Source organism: Saccostrea echinata, unplaced genomic scaffold, assembly GCF_033153115.1.
Source record: "Saccostrea echinata isolate AGI-Se365-2 ecotype Australia unplaced genomic scaffold, CSIRO_AGI_Sech_v1 ptg000009l, whole genome shotgun sequence".
Taxonomy (NCBI): Eukaryota; Metazoa; Mollusca; class Bivalvia; order Ostreida; family Ostreidae; genus Saccostrea; species Saccostrea echinata.
In genome coordinates, this window is record NW_026889758.1 from 30,359,524 (window position 1) to 30,375,832 (window position 16,309).

At 34.5% G+C, this 16,309-nt stretch overlaps 2 protein-coding genes across 2 annotated transcripts; both read right to left on the reverse strand.

Annotated features, from left to right (window-relative positions):
- Nucleotides 1–321: 321 nt before the first annotated feature.
- On the reverse strand, nucleotides 322–5,709 carry LOC133184015 (uncharacterized). Its single transcript, XM_061318888.1, has 4 exons — nucleotides 5,691–5,709; nucleotides 4,886–4,991; nucleotides 3,033–3,180; nucleotides 322–522 (listed from the first exon to the last, which is right to left on the reverse strand). Exons 1-4 carry the CDS (start codon nucleotides 5,707–5,709, stop codon nucleotides 322–324), a joined length of 474 nt encoding a protein of 157 aa, XP_061174872.1.
- A 35-nt stretch (nucleotides 5,710–5,744) lies between these two features.
- On the reverse strand, nucleotides 5,745–8,156 carry LOC133184016 (uncharacterized). The gene is made up of 3 exons (XM_061318889.1): nucleotides 8,020–8,156; nucleotides 7,627–7,774; nucleotides 5,745–5,969 (listed from the first exon to the last, which is right to left on the reverse strand). Exons 1-3 carry the CDS (start codon nucleotides 8,154–8,156, stop codon nucleotides 5,745–5,747), a joined length of 510 nt encoding a protein of 169 aa, XP_061174873.1.
- Nucleotides 8,157–16,309: the final 8,153 nt, after the last annotated feature.

Here is a 16,309-nt window from a genome sequence, read left to right on the forward strand (position 1 = left end):
TGTGTCTAAAACATCGAGTTGTATATAAGATCCCATAAAAAGTCACGATTTTTAGTCATGACCAGCATCGCAAATACTATCGAAGTATGTCTTTATACAGCATATTTATCTCCCAAATAAACGTGTTAAATCATTTTGAAGTCATCTAATAGAACAGATTTCATACTCAAAGGTACAATTCAATTCAATTCTGAATTTAGCCTCCATTACTATGCCTCACACAGACAGACACACACACACACACACACCCTCACACACACACACACACAGAGAGAGAGAGAGAGTATTGTATATTTATTCCACTTTATTTGTATCCACATATTAACCAATCCAATCATATATTTTGAAATAAAAGTTGTGTTCCATATATAAAGCATTATCAACAAGTTGTACAATCCTCGCGAAACAACCTGGTAATGAAGAAAAAGAAGGTCCTGTCGGTAATCGATAAGAAACGTTCCACGGGATGCTGCAAGCTACGGGATTGTCCAGATAGAAGGAATAAAACTGAACGTTCACTACCTGTAAATATTAAATTTGTGTTCTTTTTTAACCAAATCTTTTAATTACAGCTATATTTATATTTTCAAATAATACAAATAGATATAAATTATTGATTTCTATTGGGGGATGTCTAAGTTTCAACTGTGAATCATAAATAATATTTATTTTCCACTTTTTTGTCGCACTTTCATCAGTTTAAACGCGACATGTGACTGGATGCTCTATATCTATGTCCGGCAGAAAAGAAATAATATCTGGGAATATGGCCGAAGTGTTGCATTTACATTAAGCTATTAGAAATCATTTTTTTCCCAGAATGCTTTCGTTTTGAAATCAGTGTAGCGGCCGTTTTAAGAAATAACGCAGATGCATCGCAAGTGATGGTAGCTTCGAGATTCGCTCAAACGAGAAAAGAAAAAGTTTAAAATTAGGCCTAAACAGAACAAATCATTAAATTATTCTAGAATCCTGTAAAGTGTTTTCTTCAGGCGAGTGTTGTGTTCCTCACGGGTCTTTCCATATATTAAAATGTCTCCATGATGGCTTCGGTGCCCTTAATGCCTTGCTGTAGAGTTGATTCTCTCGTAGAAATATTTCTGGATGTTATCCCACATGGAACTCTCTTGAAGCAAACTTGCCCAGTGGGGTTATGAATGTAGTGAGCTTCCAGCTGTCTTCATGCAACGGTACTTGATAAAATCTACTGGAGGCATAAAGTTTGGGGAAATATTTTTCTCCAACAAATTTGGTGAAAAACCGCCCAAGCTAGGGAGCATAGAGTTCAATTTCTTTAAATCCACGCAAATCCGGATTTCCCCATTCTTTTTCACAACAGGTACCATGGGGGCATAGCATTCAGTAGGTTCAGTTTCTTTTTGTATGATGCCTTCTTCCTCCATTCTTGAGAGTTCTTCATTCTTTGTCAGCAAGGGAAACGGAACACGACGAGTAGTGCTTAAGCAGTAAGGTTTTACTTTTTCAATGTTATTTTCATTAATTTACACTTGACGAGTCCAGATGACCCAAACTCACTAGCTTCAACACGGCGAATAACGTTCAATTGTGAGCTACGCTTCATGCCAACAGATCAATAGTTTGAGACCACTCAACCACGTAGTTGCTGAAGATGTAATTAGTTCCTTTGAAATTAACGGTTGTGATAAACTTCCCTATATGTTTTCCACCAGGACGCAGCAGCAGCGAGTTCACGTGTCAGCTTTGATTTATGTGAAATCCTATTGAAAGTTATGTTTGTTATAATGGTGATATCAGCACAAGTATCAATCTTGAAATTTACTGGGAGGTCACATACTTTCAAGGTTCCAATCAAGGGGTCATCTGTTTGGTCACAGTTTATAGATCCTAAATGGAATGTTTCATCGAGTGTTTCATTGTTCGAGTCATAAACATGTAACACTGCACATGCCGATTTGGTGTTTTTGGTGCGAGAACAAACTTCACAATGGTTTTGTTGCAAGCTTTACAACGTTGGCCCATGCTGGACATCTCCCCTCAGCTCCATGCTTACGGCCACATCGAACACACTGTTGAATACTAGGTTTCCTGTCACTGTATGTCTGTTTGGCACGGAAATGTTTTGGTCATGATTATTTTTGCTTTCCATACCTTTTACCTTCATTCAGACTTTTAAACTGAGTAGTTTGGTCTTGGATTTCGTATATGAATATATACGAATATATATGAATATCGTATAACCTCTTCTAGTGTATTTAAGCTGCAGATTGTCCGAGATTTCTTCATCTTTAGTCCAATTACAATTTGATAACGTATTTTATTGTCTTTGTCTGTGAAATCACAATGTTTTGTTAGTTCATATAATGCTATAATAAATGCATCTGAGGACTCAACAGTCCCTTGTTTTCTTCTCTGAATCGTGCACGTTCATGTATGACATTTTTCTCCGGGACAAAATATTCGTCATATTTCTTTATCACTTTCGTGTACTTTATCGTGTCTCCTTCTTCATCAAACGTAAGCAATCTGAAAACATGCTCTGCTTCCTTCCCCTTCGCACATATAAAACAGAATGTCTTCGTCTTTGTGTAATTTTGTTGCTATTAAAAAGCGTTCAAACCTTTGCTTCCAATCCGGCCATTCGCTCGGATTTTCTCAATTTTAAACTCGCAGGTGGTTTAAACTTTGGTATTTTACCTTCACATTTTGCTAATCTGCATCACAGAGTGCTGAACTAAAGGTTTATTCTACGATACACGCATATAACTGAATATGCTGATCATTTAACAAAGTCGTACATGAAAAAAAAGTATGAATTATTCCATTATGGCACCAGCTTTTCGGGGGGTGGGTGGGTGGGGGTGGGGGGGGGGGGGTGGTTTACTTTGTAGCCAGATTTTCGGGGAAAACTATTATATAGTTAGTTTTCCGTGGGAAAGATGGCTAGGGGGAAAGGTCACTATACAACATCAGTTATAGGATATTATGACAACACAAGTATCGCAATAGGTGCATTGAATACTAAGAAGTATATGATACAACTGAATACTCACATATGTCACTTTTGGATCGGAGGAATTACTTGGACGTTTAAGAGCAAACAGGAATTTTCCGTTGTCACATTCAGACACATTAATACGATTTGTTTTGTTCAGCTTTGTTTCAGGAACCAGGGCAGGAGTTTTTGCAGTTACAGCACATCTTTATGCAAGAAAACATATTTTGACATGGGTCAAACTCTTATTAAAATGCGACAAGCAAATTCAAAGAATTGGTGTTTCCCGCTTTCAATGTCTTTTTGGTAAGGATGAAATTGTTTATGGCATATCGGAACTGTTATGACTGTCTGTCTGCGTGTCCTGTCTTGTATGTCCATCATTCAATCATTTGATTTTTTGATTAAAATAAAGTTACGGCCAAGATTAAAAGTTTCTAAAAGCTGCATCAAACTTCAAGATTAAGGTCAAGTGGTCAAATATTCTTAGACGTTCCGAAAGGTCTTGTCACAAGTAATGCTCGTGAGGAAAAATATACTTTAATCTTGGTCGTAAATTTAATGAATTCAAAAATTTAAATCTTTTTGTCTAATAGACAAAACAGACAGATAAGACAGTTACAATATGCCATAAATAATTGCATCCCAACCAATAAGACACGAAAATGTGGACGAATTTGAATTTGCTTGTTTTGCTTTATTTCCTGGTGTTTTTCTCCATTTATTGACGACATACTTTAAAGTTTAAATAGTAATTATGTTCCCCAAACGAAGTTTGGGAACATATTGTTTTTACTCTGTTTCTTCTTCTTCTTCTTCTTATTATTATTATTCTTTTTTTCTAATTTCTTCTCCGGTACTTTTTTGTCCGGGAGTGTTCTCATAGAACCACTCGTCCGATTGACATGAAACCTTTTTAGGGTTAATAGGCATGTTGTATAGGTGTTCGGAACGAAGGTCATTTTGCGCGCACATGCATGCACGTGCGCGCGCGTGCAATGAGTGAAATGACTGATATACTTGATGAAGCCGTAACTTTTATATTTCTTGATGAATTGCTTTGAAACTCAAAATATAAAGATATATTAGTAGTCTAGACAAGATAACATTGTCAAATTAGCGTGAACTCACGCGCATGCACGTGCGCTCTTCTCTGATTGGCTGATACAAAAATCTCAGTAATTTCCTTGTTTTTTGACAAAATACTTTGAAATTTAGAATATTAGTATATATTATAAGGTGCTTCAACATGTTATATAGGAAATTTCTTGAAAACACGCGCATGCAGGTGTGCTGCAATCTGATTGGTTGAAACTTTAAATGTCTATAACTCCCTTGGTTTTCAACAAAACAGGATGAAATTTACGACATGGATAGGCACATAGAGCTCCTACATTATAATACTATCAACATTGAATGCAAGGCCATGCATGCGCGTATGCTGAATTCTGATTCTTATTTTTCAATGAGATTCTTTAATATTTAACACAAATGTATGTATTGTGAGACACTATAAGAAAATAAATGTGAAAAATGTAGAAAACATGTGCAAGCACATGCGCTGAAATTTTGATTGGCTAATACCCATATGGCTCTATCGGAGTAGTTTTCCAATGAAATACCCTTAAAAATAAAGCGTCCATCTATATTACAAAAGTATTGTCTAATTTATTGAAGCTTGTAGGGAATGGGGCATCATAAGGGATTGGGGAGCCGTTTGGGGAACATCTGTAACGGTTCCCGTTACAATTAGCACTAGTTCATTTATCATTTCGTATGTCATAAGAATATAAATAGACAAGAGTTCAGTAATAAATAAGTACATATGGACAAAAATGTGTCTCCCTACTTTGATAAGATTCAAGCTATTATAATATTTATATAGAAAAGCAAGAAAAACTACAAACCAACCTTTGGAATATATGATCATCATGCTTGACTGAAATAAGGAATCTCATCTTCTCTATGATTATTCTTGGCGTAGTTTTCTGATTGCTGCTTTCGAAAACTACAAATGCTAAAATAATTACCACGACTAACGATAACTTAACCAATGTTCAAAATATGCCCCTTGATAGAAACGCGACAGTTCAGAGATAACGTGGTGATTTGTTCACCTTGATATGACGCAGCATGATTATTTCATATATTTTATTTGGCAAAAATTGATTCAAGAATTTTTGGAAATTAATTTTTTTAATGTTTGATCATATTTTCTTATTTTAAGGAGTACACAACGTACAAAGACCTGCGTCATTTTTGATGAATTGGAGGTGATGTTGATACTGTAATCTGGATAAATATAAATTCTATTGCAAAACTACTTTTTGGTTGTTAAATAGTATATAATTTCTGCACATGATTCACCGGGTTTCAATTATTTGAAGAATACCAACAATATTTAACGAGATTTTGCATATAGTTTGGCTCACATCAGCATTGCCTTTAAATTCAAATAAAGGCGCAAAAAGAGATGATTTATCAGAAGAATAATTACGTTTGCTCAGAAGTCCATTATGCTTCTTTTTGGGATTTGCCAACTGCTGGTAAGGGAAAACACTTGTTCATATGGCAAAGAAACATCACATCAAACTGATTTTTCCCCCTTTTTCCGTGTATAACAGATGTATAAGAATATGATTTTCATTATGCAAAACCAACACAATTCCATTCATGTATTAGTATTCTCTGAAGTTTTATGTTCATATTCTACTACAGTCCAAATCATCATTCATAATTGTGAATTCTGTGTAATTTTTGCATAATTCATTTATGCGCCATCATCAAAACTCTCAAGATGTCCCTTCCAGTCATAGATCTTAAAGTAATAAGCATGTTCAAGGTAGAAATCAAATGCAGGCTGAACGACTTTTGTGAAGCAGCCGGGTAGCGATGAATAACTCTGTCCGGTTGGAAACCGATAGGTAACGTTCCATGGAATACTGCAGGTAGGGGGATTGTCGACGTTAAATGACGTGAATGAGACATCCACAACCTACAAAAAGAAAGGCAGGGCATATAATAGTATGTCAAATAGTTTTGCTATGAATTTTTACAGACAATACTCAAGTTATGCATACTATTCATAAAGCAATCAAACATTCATTAAGTCTCATAATTATATATAATTAAACAACTTTTTGTCTTATTCTGCATTACCTTATAGACATATGTGATAAAGTGCTTTATTTTATATATACGTAAATTATTATTCGAGGGTTGTCCGGTAAAATCGTGAGCAAGTTGTCTAGAGTGAAAATCATCACTGCATTCTAAAATTTAGTACATTTTTCATCAATATACATTGCAAATTTCAAATAGATATATGCTCAAATAAACAAAATATGAGATTTTACGTTATGTGTGGTATCGCCTTACGGAGCACGGATGATAACGTCAGTGTCTAAAGCAGCGTCACGTTTCTTCTTTGATAAAAAAAGTTGGATAAGCCCCACTTAAATTAGGGAACTTCATTGATGCACATACTTGATTTTCCCTTTATTCATCCATAAACATTCCAGAAACCAATCTCGTACATACATTTAAACTTCTGAAGATTTATTAGTAATTTATGGACAGTACTCTCACTATCATTCAACTAAATAGGCTATCTTTTATTGACGATCTATGTACAGTGACAGCGTCTTTCGCTATTGCCAGTAGCTGTTTGTTCGTATATATGTTTTTGTTCTACCCGGGGACTCGATCAAAAAATTTCCGCTTAGAAAACTCCCATTTCACTTGCATACAAAAGATTTAGTGATATTTTTTATATTTTCTTTCCAAACTGAACTGCTCTCTGGTGCGCCGTTACGTCATCAAACGTTGCCATTTTTCGTGTGTTGTGTTTACCACTTTCCAATTTTAAATGCACTGGAGACTGCCAAAAATTAAGCAAATGTCTTGAAATTTTCCAAAAGACGACAAATATTTAGTGGATTAAAAAAGGATAATTTTTTACCCCAATCTTAATTATCTATTTAATACTTTTATTTCGAAATAATACTCGTGTATTCTCTAATGAAACCCTGGTTTGCGCCGTAGGACCGTGCCCTGTGCACATTCAAGCATAACAAAATCGTTATTTTTGTCTATATTTTATGAAAACAATTCAGGAGCACTTAAATATGATAAATAAAAATTTGATGAAAGTTCTGACTTAGTCCGCCCATTATTTTTCGATAAACACTTTTTGTCCACGATTTTACCGGACAACCCTCGTATTAAGTCAGTATTAAGTTAAATGATCAGAATTATTTCTTTACAGCATTTCAAATTTCTTGAATTAACAGCTGCTATGAATAAACCACAGAAGTTATTAACATTAATCTGTGTTTTATAGTTATTTATAGATCTATGACATTTAATATATATTTAACTGCATCTTGGTGTTTGTTCGTCATCATACCATGAACCCCATTTCACATGTTCGAGCAGTAGACTAAATACTAAAAAGTTGTAAACTTGAAATAGAAATTAAATTGTAATAGTTCTTGTATTCCATCTGTTTTCTGTCACTTATGTAAGAGCAAATTTGCTTTGGAATCGCCGCTTTTTTATTGAATTTTTTTATTATAATACAAAATGATTTGACCAATAAAAATTGTTAAATTCTCTTTAAAAGGTTAAACAAAACTATTTCTGATACTCACGGAGGCTACTTTAGGGTCTGGTGGATATCTGGGATATCTAACATTGAATACCAGTTTACCATGATCACAAGTGGAGATATTCATACTCTTTGTATTATTTACAGAAGTTGCAGGGACCAGCATTGGTGTTCGAATTGTAGCTTTGCATCTATGTTCAAATAGTAAGTATTGTCTTGTCATCGGCATGGTAATGTGAATTTGCATAATTCTCCATTCAAAAGCAAGGAAAGGGTAAACAGATGAAAATTAAGTGTATTTAGTAAATACAATTGATGTAGAAACTTATCATATACCATCAGAAATGCATGTACATTTTCATTTCTTTTATTCGAATTTGCGAGTCATTGTCTGTAAATATTGCACCATATCAGACAAATACATGTAAATACAAACCCTCTAAACGGACCATGATCCACAGAGATAAGGAAACTCATTTTCTCTATGACTACTTTTACAAACTTTTTTTCCTCGGTGAAACTCAGTGTCTGAAAAACTAACAGCACAGCCAGATTTCCCGTGGCTAATCTCATATTTTTCACGTACTGCGTACAGTTAGTTTTATTTTTCTATTATTCCTGTACTACACTAATCTTAGTTGAAGCTACATGTGATAAGAATTGGTGTTCAGATATAAGTACCTATTCCATGTATATAGTAAGTGCTTATCGGAGTTTCAAGTTTAAGAGACAGTTTTAAAACACAGACGAATTTTTTTGCCTTTTGCAAGCTAAATATGATTCTTGAATTTTCTTGTTTATCGTATATTACTATTTACTCTTCAAGATTCTTTGAAATATTCAAAAATAAATTCGTAGACATGTGATAGACATTTTTTTCATCGTTTATGTATAATATTTTGATTCCATATTAAAACGATCCTAAAGGATTAAACGTACCCAAGACCTTTGATAGACTTATAAGTTATATTATTCATTAGACGAAACGAGATTTGTCTCTCTTTTATCGACCTAAAGAATTGTGAAGACTATTTCAATGACAAGCAGAGCCAATCGAGAAGTATTCAGTGATGTTTTTCCCTTTCAGAATTTCAGAATACACTAAATACACTTAATTTTCATCTGTTTACCCTTTCCTTGCTTTTGAATGGAGAATTATGCAAATTCACATTACCACATTAATTACTTTCCGATGACAAGACAATACTTCCTATTTGAACATAGATGCAAAGCTACAGTGTACTATTCGAACACCAATGCTGGTCCCTGCAACTTCTGTAAATAATACAAAGAGTATGAATATCTCTATCTCAGAATTATATAGAACTATTAAAACTTCAAATGTCTTCTCGAATTTTCAATGCAGAATTTTTATCAAAATTATTTTCGATGTAATTCGAGAAGCATCCTGAAAAGTTAGATTTTGTGTGTGATCTACCGTTGATACCCTGATTAAACCACTAATATGGAATAACGAAACGTCAATGATACTCAGCAGTAGTACTTAATTAATTTATCAATAATGTTCCTGGAATTATTATAAAGCATAACGCTGATTCTCAACGTGTAGTCTCAATAAGCTCTTAATAATGTACCGTGCTAAATAAATACATCCTGCGGCCGCCAGATAATTTTATGGCTACCGTCAGATAATGATCTGGCGGCCGTCAAATACTTATCTGGCAGCCGCCTAATAAATACATTCAGTGGCCGCCACACAAATAATTGGCGGCCGCTGGAAACTTATCTGCCGCCCTCTGGCGGCCGGCAGATAAATATTTTTTTTTACCTGGCACGTACCGGCTTCCATACAAAATTAAAATTATGCTTCTTTCAGCATAAACTAGTTCAACATTATTAGCAAAGTTATTTTCTGTTTGTAAAACACATTATCTTGGAGGAAACTCTTCCAAATTCCAAAACAGCAGATCTTTAATACCAGTATCATAGAAAGGATCCAATCACTTATTTTAAAATTTAAATATAGAAATTAAGCACACAGTTGAATTCGAAACTAGAATTTTCATAATGCAATTATCTTTTATAGAGTGCAAAAAGTCTTAGCATTTAACCAATTTGCAGTTTTTTTTTTTTAGTTTTTTTTCTTTAAAGGGGCTTAGACACAGATTTGAAGTTAATATTTTCTTAAATTTTCTGTATAATATCATGACTTATATGTTGCTATAGCATTTCACACGGAAAGATAACAAAAAACTTATCTTACTGAAAATTTGAGAAAATGTTAACTTCAATTCTGTATCTAAGCACCTTTAAGCTGTATTAAGCTGCAGCAGAGTCACTTCTGTCAGAATGTGCCAGAATACTTAATCCTCTTCAATACAAAATTATTTTTCAATATTTCTTTTAGTCATCGAGTAAATGTACAAGTTGAAACTTCTTTATAAATTGAAATGAAACTAATGTTGATATGTTCTTAATTTGTTTTTTATTTCTTTTTCACAAAATTTGATCATCTTATGGAAAATGCATGCGAGGTAAAAGGATGAGTACACGGAAAGCATGAGACATATTTTTCTAATTTTCTATTCAGTGTAGCTGAAGATTTTCTATTCAGTCTAGATGAAAATGAAAAAAAAATCCATATTTGAACCAAAAGTGTCTTACAAATTTTATTAAAACATTCTTATTCAATTTTCGCATGAAATTAGGTCTGAAATGCACCTGTATTTGCCATCTGTACAAAAAGATCAGCGCTGGCTCAATTTGTGTGCATCTTTGCAGGGCACGACGCCATACAGTGTGCAATTCAATGTTACATTTTAAAATATAAAATTTGAATTATTTGCATGAAATATATGGAGATAACGAACAGTATTCAAGCTCAAAGGTCCATTAAACAATACAAAATAGGAGCACAACAAACACGGACCTCCAAACATCAGAGGTGGGATCAGGTGCCATGGAGGAGTGAGCATCCCCTGCCTACCGGTCACACCCGCCGTGTGCTCCTTGTCATGATCGGGAAATGACAGAAAAATCCGTCGACAATTCAGTGTGTAAATAATGGCCTAACAATTATGAAAAACGTCAGTCAGCATTTGACTCAATGATAAATTGTATTTGCTGACAAGGTCATTGTATCGACCATAGAACTTACGAAATGATGACTTTAAACGAGACAGCTGATATTCTTGTTTCATCAACTTGTTGGTCAATAATTTACCTCGTTTTAGAAATTGTACATACGTAGAGCATGTTCTTGCGTATCGAATCAATTGAGAGATATATACCCCGTATGCAGGTGATGAAGGTATATTGCTGCATAAGTAAGGGAAGTTGACGATTGAAAAGTTAAAGTCATCACGTTTATCATAAAGCTCGGTTGTTAGATTACCATTAACGTCTTTTTCAAGTTAAATATCCAAATATGAAACAGATGTGTCAGACTCTGTGGTATCTTTTATCTCAAGCTCACCGGGATATATCGTATCGACATAAGAATGGAAATAGCCATTGTTAATTGACAATACGTCGACGATATATCTAAATGTCGAGTTGAAGGCCACAGCAAGTGTTTTCTTCTTTTCACGAACAAGATTTTGGACAAATTCTGCTTCATATGAATACAAAAATAGGTCTGCTAATAATGGGGCGCAATTGGTACCCATGGAAATTCCAATAGATTGTTGGAAGACCTGGTCTCCAAAAACCACATAGATATTGTCAATCAGAAACTCAAGCATCTTTTTAATGTCAACTTCAGAGTACTTGTGTGTACAATCAGAATGTTTCAAAATAATTTTGCAAATGACCAATGACAAGGTAAGTATATTTACGAGTTCCATTTTATTGAAAAAGCAGCTGTCAATGATATCAAAAAGCCTGGACTTTAATTTATCGTGGGGAATGGTTGTGTATAAAGTTGAAAAGTCGTAAGTTTTTAAGCTGTTGATTTTGGTAAAATCTTGTGATTTCAAATTTTCCAAAAGTTCCTTGGAATTCTTAAGTATCCACATCTGATTTACACCACTTCTCGAATATATTGTTGCACAGTACTCTTGAAGTTTCTCCTTCACCACTGTTAATATCGTAGTGAGGAGTAAAGAAAGAGGCTTGGTTGAACATTTACTGGAACCCGCTATGTATCTTTGTTTGTAAGGATTTTTATGAAATTTCGGAATCCAATATAAACTAGTATTAATTGTAACGGGGACCGTTACAGATGTTCCCCAAACGCTCCCCAACTTCCTTTTGGTGTCTTATTCCCTGTAAGCTTCATTAAATAAGGCAATCAAGTATATTGGGGTTTTTTACGCATTTCTCGCGCGCGCACGGGCATGCATGTACAAAATGACCATGTCAACTTGTCTATACTTTTAATACATCTTTATATTCAAATTTCATCAAAAGATAAAAAAAATTGGCTATATTAAGTATATCTGTCATTTTACGCATTGCAAGCGCGCGCACGTGCATGCATGTTCATGATGACCGGTTCATCTTGTCAACACTATTAATATATCTACATATTTTCAGTATCAAAGCATTTCATAAAAAAGTATAAAAGTTACAGCTATATCAAGTATATTGGTCAATTTAGCATTGCATGCGCGCTCACGTGCATGCAAGTGCATATTGACAATGTCGTCTTGTCTACATTTATAATATGTCTATATTATCTGAGTATCAAAGCATTACATCAAAAAATGTAAAAGTTATGGTTATATCAAGTATATTGGTAATTTTACTCATTGCACGCGTACGCACGTGCATGCATGTGTGCGCTGACCATGTCATCTTGTGTACACTTCTAATATATATTTATATTCTGAGCTTCAAAGCAATTCATCAAAAAATGTACAAGTAAAGTCTATATAATTTGTGTTGGTTATTTCAATCATTGCGCATGCGCACACGTGCATGCATGTGCATTCTGACCATGTCATCTTGTCTACACTTTTAGTATATCCTTACATCCTGAGTATCAGAGCATTTCATCAAAAGATATGAAAGTTATGGCTATATCAGGTATATCTGTCATTTTACCCATTGCACGCGCGCGCACGTGCATGCATGTGTACGCTGATCAAGTCTTCTTGTCTACACTTCTAATATATATTTATATTCTGAGTTTCAAAGCATTTCATCAAAAAATGTACAAGTTAAGTCTATATCAATTGTATTGGTTATTTCAATCAATGCGCATGCGCACACGTGCCTGCATGTGCATTATGACCATGTCATCTTGTCTACACTTTTAATATATCCTGACATCCTGAGTATCAAAGCATTTCATCAAAAGATATGAAAGTTATGGCTATATCATGTATATCTGTCATTTTACCCATTGCACGCGCGCGCACGTGCACGCACGTGCATGCATGTGTGCGCTGATCAAGTCTTCTTGTCTACACTTCTAATATATATTTATATTCTGAGTTTCAAAGCAATTCATCAAAAAATGTACAAGTTAAGTCTATATCAATTGTATTGGTTATTTCAATCAATGCGCATGCGCGCACGTGCATGCTTGTGCATTCTGACCATGTCATCTTGTCTACACTATTAATATATCCTTATATTCTGAGTTTCAAAGCATTTCATCAAAAAATATATAAGTTACAGCTATATCAAGTATATTGGTCATTTTACGCATTGCACGCGCACGCACGTGCATGCACGTGCGCGCAAAATGACCTTCGTTCCGCAAATCTACATAACATTCCTAGTAACCCTAAAAAGGTTTCACCTCAATCGGATGTGTAGTTTCGGAGATCACTCACGGACAAAAAAGTACCCAGGAAGAAAAATAATAATAATAATAACTAGATACTTATTGCCTAGGCAATAACAGGTCTTCCGTTTTCTTGACTTCTTTGGGAAAAAAAACAATCTTGTCAAAAAGATTACTCTAAATAATTAATAAAAGTTATCTCAAGGCTTCCAAAGATATGTAAATACAGAGAAAAACAAACGGAATTACTTTTCTGTTTTCTTTATGTACTTCGTCATGAACGAAAGTGCTCCAAATGAATAAAATGTTCATTCTACACCTAAATTATTCACAACTGATCATCCCTAAAAGTTTCCATGAAAAACTACTCATGTTTGAGACAACTTCCGGTTTATCGGTTTGCACTTCCGATGAAAATAATTTGCATGGTCATGGTCTTTCTTACATCTGCATTAGCCAAACATTTCTGTGAAAAGTAAAAAACTTTAAAAATTCACTTTATTGCATCGCTTCCTGTCACGACCGGAAGTGACGGCAACGTACGATTTTTACATGATGTAGATAAACTGGTGACTGACTATCAGTTCTGAAAGTTTTAGACTTCAGTCATATACTGTTTTTGAGCAATCAGGTGAACAAAGTTTCAATTTGAGGACAGAAAAACACGCGACCGGAAGTGCATTTTCCTAAGATGGTTGACGTCACACTAGACAATTGCAGTCTCAATAACATATGTAAAAATCATTGCAAAAACTTTATCAATAAGCGATATTTTTGAGAAAGTTAAAAATCCCGATTACAAAGTTTCTCTCTTATAACCGGAAGTTATCGTCTTTTGTTTCCAGTGAGACCAACACATACAGAAACGGTGAAAGAGATTCAATTAAATGATGCAAATTTTATTTCAAAAGAGAAAAGTTGAAATTTTTAATTTCTTTGATCACTTCCTGTAACGACCGGAAGTGACGGCTGACGCTATTAACCCAAAGGGTTAAGCTTACTCCTTAAGTTCTATTACTCTTATAAGTATAGTGTCTTATTCTCTTACCGTTTCTGAGATCTCACTTTGACATGTTCTTATTTTGCGGACAGTAAAGCACGCGACCGGAAATGAATTTTACCAAGATATTTGAGGTTACTCTAGACATTTGCAGTCTAAATAACATATCTAAAAACCATTTCAAATACTTCAACCATAAGCGATATTTATGGGAAAGTAAAATACTAAAATTATGTACTTTTTCGCTTATAACCGGAAGTTGACGTTTTTGTTTCCAGTGGGACCAACATATTTCGAAACTGCAAAACAGATACAATAATGTGATGCAAGATTTAATTAAAATAAGAAAAGTTGAAATTTTCGATTTCTTTGATCACTTCCTGTGACGACCGGAAGTAACAACTGACAGATCTAAACCAATTCTGCAAACCTACTTGTCATGATCTATCACTCGTGAAAGTTTGGTATTTTAAGCTTTTACCGTTTCTGAGATCTCGTCCGGACATGATCTCTTTTGAAAAAACGGAAATCGGACATATCTGACGACCGGAACTGAATTTTGCAAAATCCTTCAAAATGTTTTAAGTTTATTATATTTGTCATACACTCTGAAAGTTTCAAGAAAATCCACCAAGCCATCTCTGAGAAATTGCTTGGACAAAAAACGGGAAAAAAATAATAATAATAACTAGATGCGTTTCTTGTTGCTAGGGCAACAAGTGGTCTTCCGACCGAACTTTTCTCCAGATCGCTGTGCTACTTCACTTCATTTAACACTTTATTGAAGGTATTTTTTTGTTTGCGTTTATATATCACAGTCTTTCAACATAGATCATGATTATTAAAGGATTTCTGTAGAATCTCTGTTAAAAAAGCTTTAAAAATTAAGCAAAAACTATCATACATGTCTTCACAGAGAAAAATATCAGAAAAGGTAGCTAATAGGTATAAGTTGGATTACCACTTGCAGATTTAAATCCCAGTTCCTCTTAAAAGATATACAATTAATGAATTATATGGAGATAACGAACAGTAATTCAAAGCTCAAAGTCCATTAAACAATACAAAAGTAGGAGCAGCATCAAACACGGACCTTCCAAACATGCAGAGGTGGGATCAGGTGCCATGGAGGAGTGAGCATCCCCTGCCGACCGGTCACACCTGCCGTGTGCTCCTTGTCATGATCGGGAAATCACGGAAAAATCCGTCGACAATTCAGTGTGTAAATAATGGCCTAACAATTAGTATGAAAAACGTTAGTCAGCATTTGACTCAATGATAAATTGTATTTGCTGACAAGGCCATTGTATCGACCATAAAACTTACGAAATGATGACTTTAAAACGAGACAGCTGATATTCTTGTTTCATCAACTTATTTGTCAATAATTTACCTCGTTTTAGAAATTATACATACGTAGAGCATGCTCTTGCGTATCGAATCAACTGAGAGATATATACCCCGTATGCAGGTGATGAAGGTATATTGCTGCATAAGTAAGGGAAGTTGACGATTGAAAAGTTAAAGTCATCACGTTTATCATAAAGCTTGGTTGTTAGATTACCATTAACATCTTTTTCAAGTAAAATATACAAATATGAAACAGATGTGTCAGACTCTGTGGTATCTTTTATCTCAAGTTCACCAGGACATATCGTATCGACATAAGAATGGAAATAGCCATTGTTAATTGACAATACGTCGTCGATATATCTAAATGTCGAGTTGAAGACCACAGCAAGTGTTTTCTTCTTTTCACGTACAAGATTTTGGACAAATTCTGCTTCATATGAATACAAAAAAAGGTCTGCTAATAACGGGGTGCAATTGGTACCCATGGGAATTCCAATAGATTGTTGGAAGACCTGGTCTCCAAAAACCACGTAGATATTGTCAATCAGAAACTCAAGCATCTTTTTAATGTCAACTTCAGAGTACTTGTGTGTACAATCAGAATGTTTTTTAACAAAATAATTTTGCAAATGACGAATGACAAGGTAAGTATATTTACGAGTTCCATTTTTATTGAAA

Excerpts from the sequence above, each read along its gene's own strand:
- LOC133184015 (XM_061318888.1), bottom strand. Across the intron at positions 3,181-4,885 it reads GATGATCATATATTCCAAAG|ATGTGCTGTAACTGCAAAAA; the intron begins GTTGGTTTGTAG and ends TCTTGCATAAAG. Across the intron at positions 523-3,032 it reads CCGATCCAAAAGTGACATAT|GTAGTGAACGTTCAGTTTTA; the intron begins GTGAGTATTCAG and ends TAATATTTACAG.
- LOC133184016 (XM_061318889.1), bottom strand. The coding sequence starts at position 8,156 with ATGAGATTAGCCACGGGAAATCTGGCTGTGCTGTTAGTTTTTCAGACA. Across the intron at positions 7,775-8,019 it reads GATCATGGTCCGTTTAGAGG|ATGCAAAGCTACAATTCGAA; the intron begins GTTTGTATTTAC and ends ATTTGAACATAG. Across the intron at positions 5,970-7,626 it reads CAGACCCTAAAGTAGCCTCC|GTTGTGGATGTCTCATTCAC; the intron begins GTGAGTATCAGA and ends TTCTTTTTGTAG.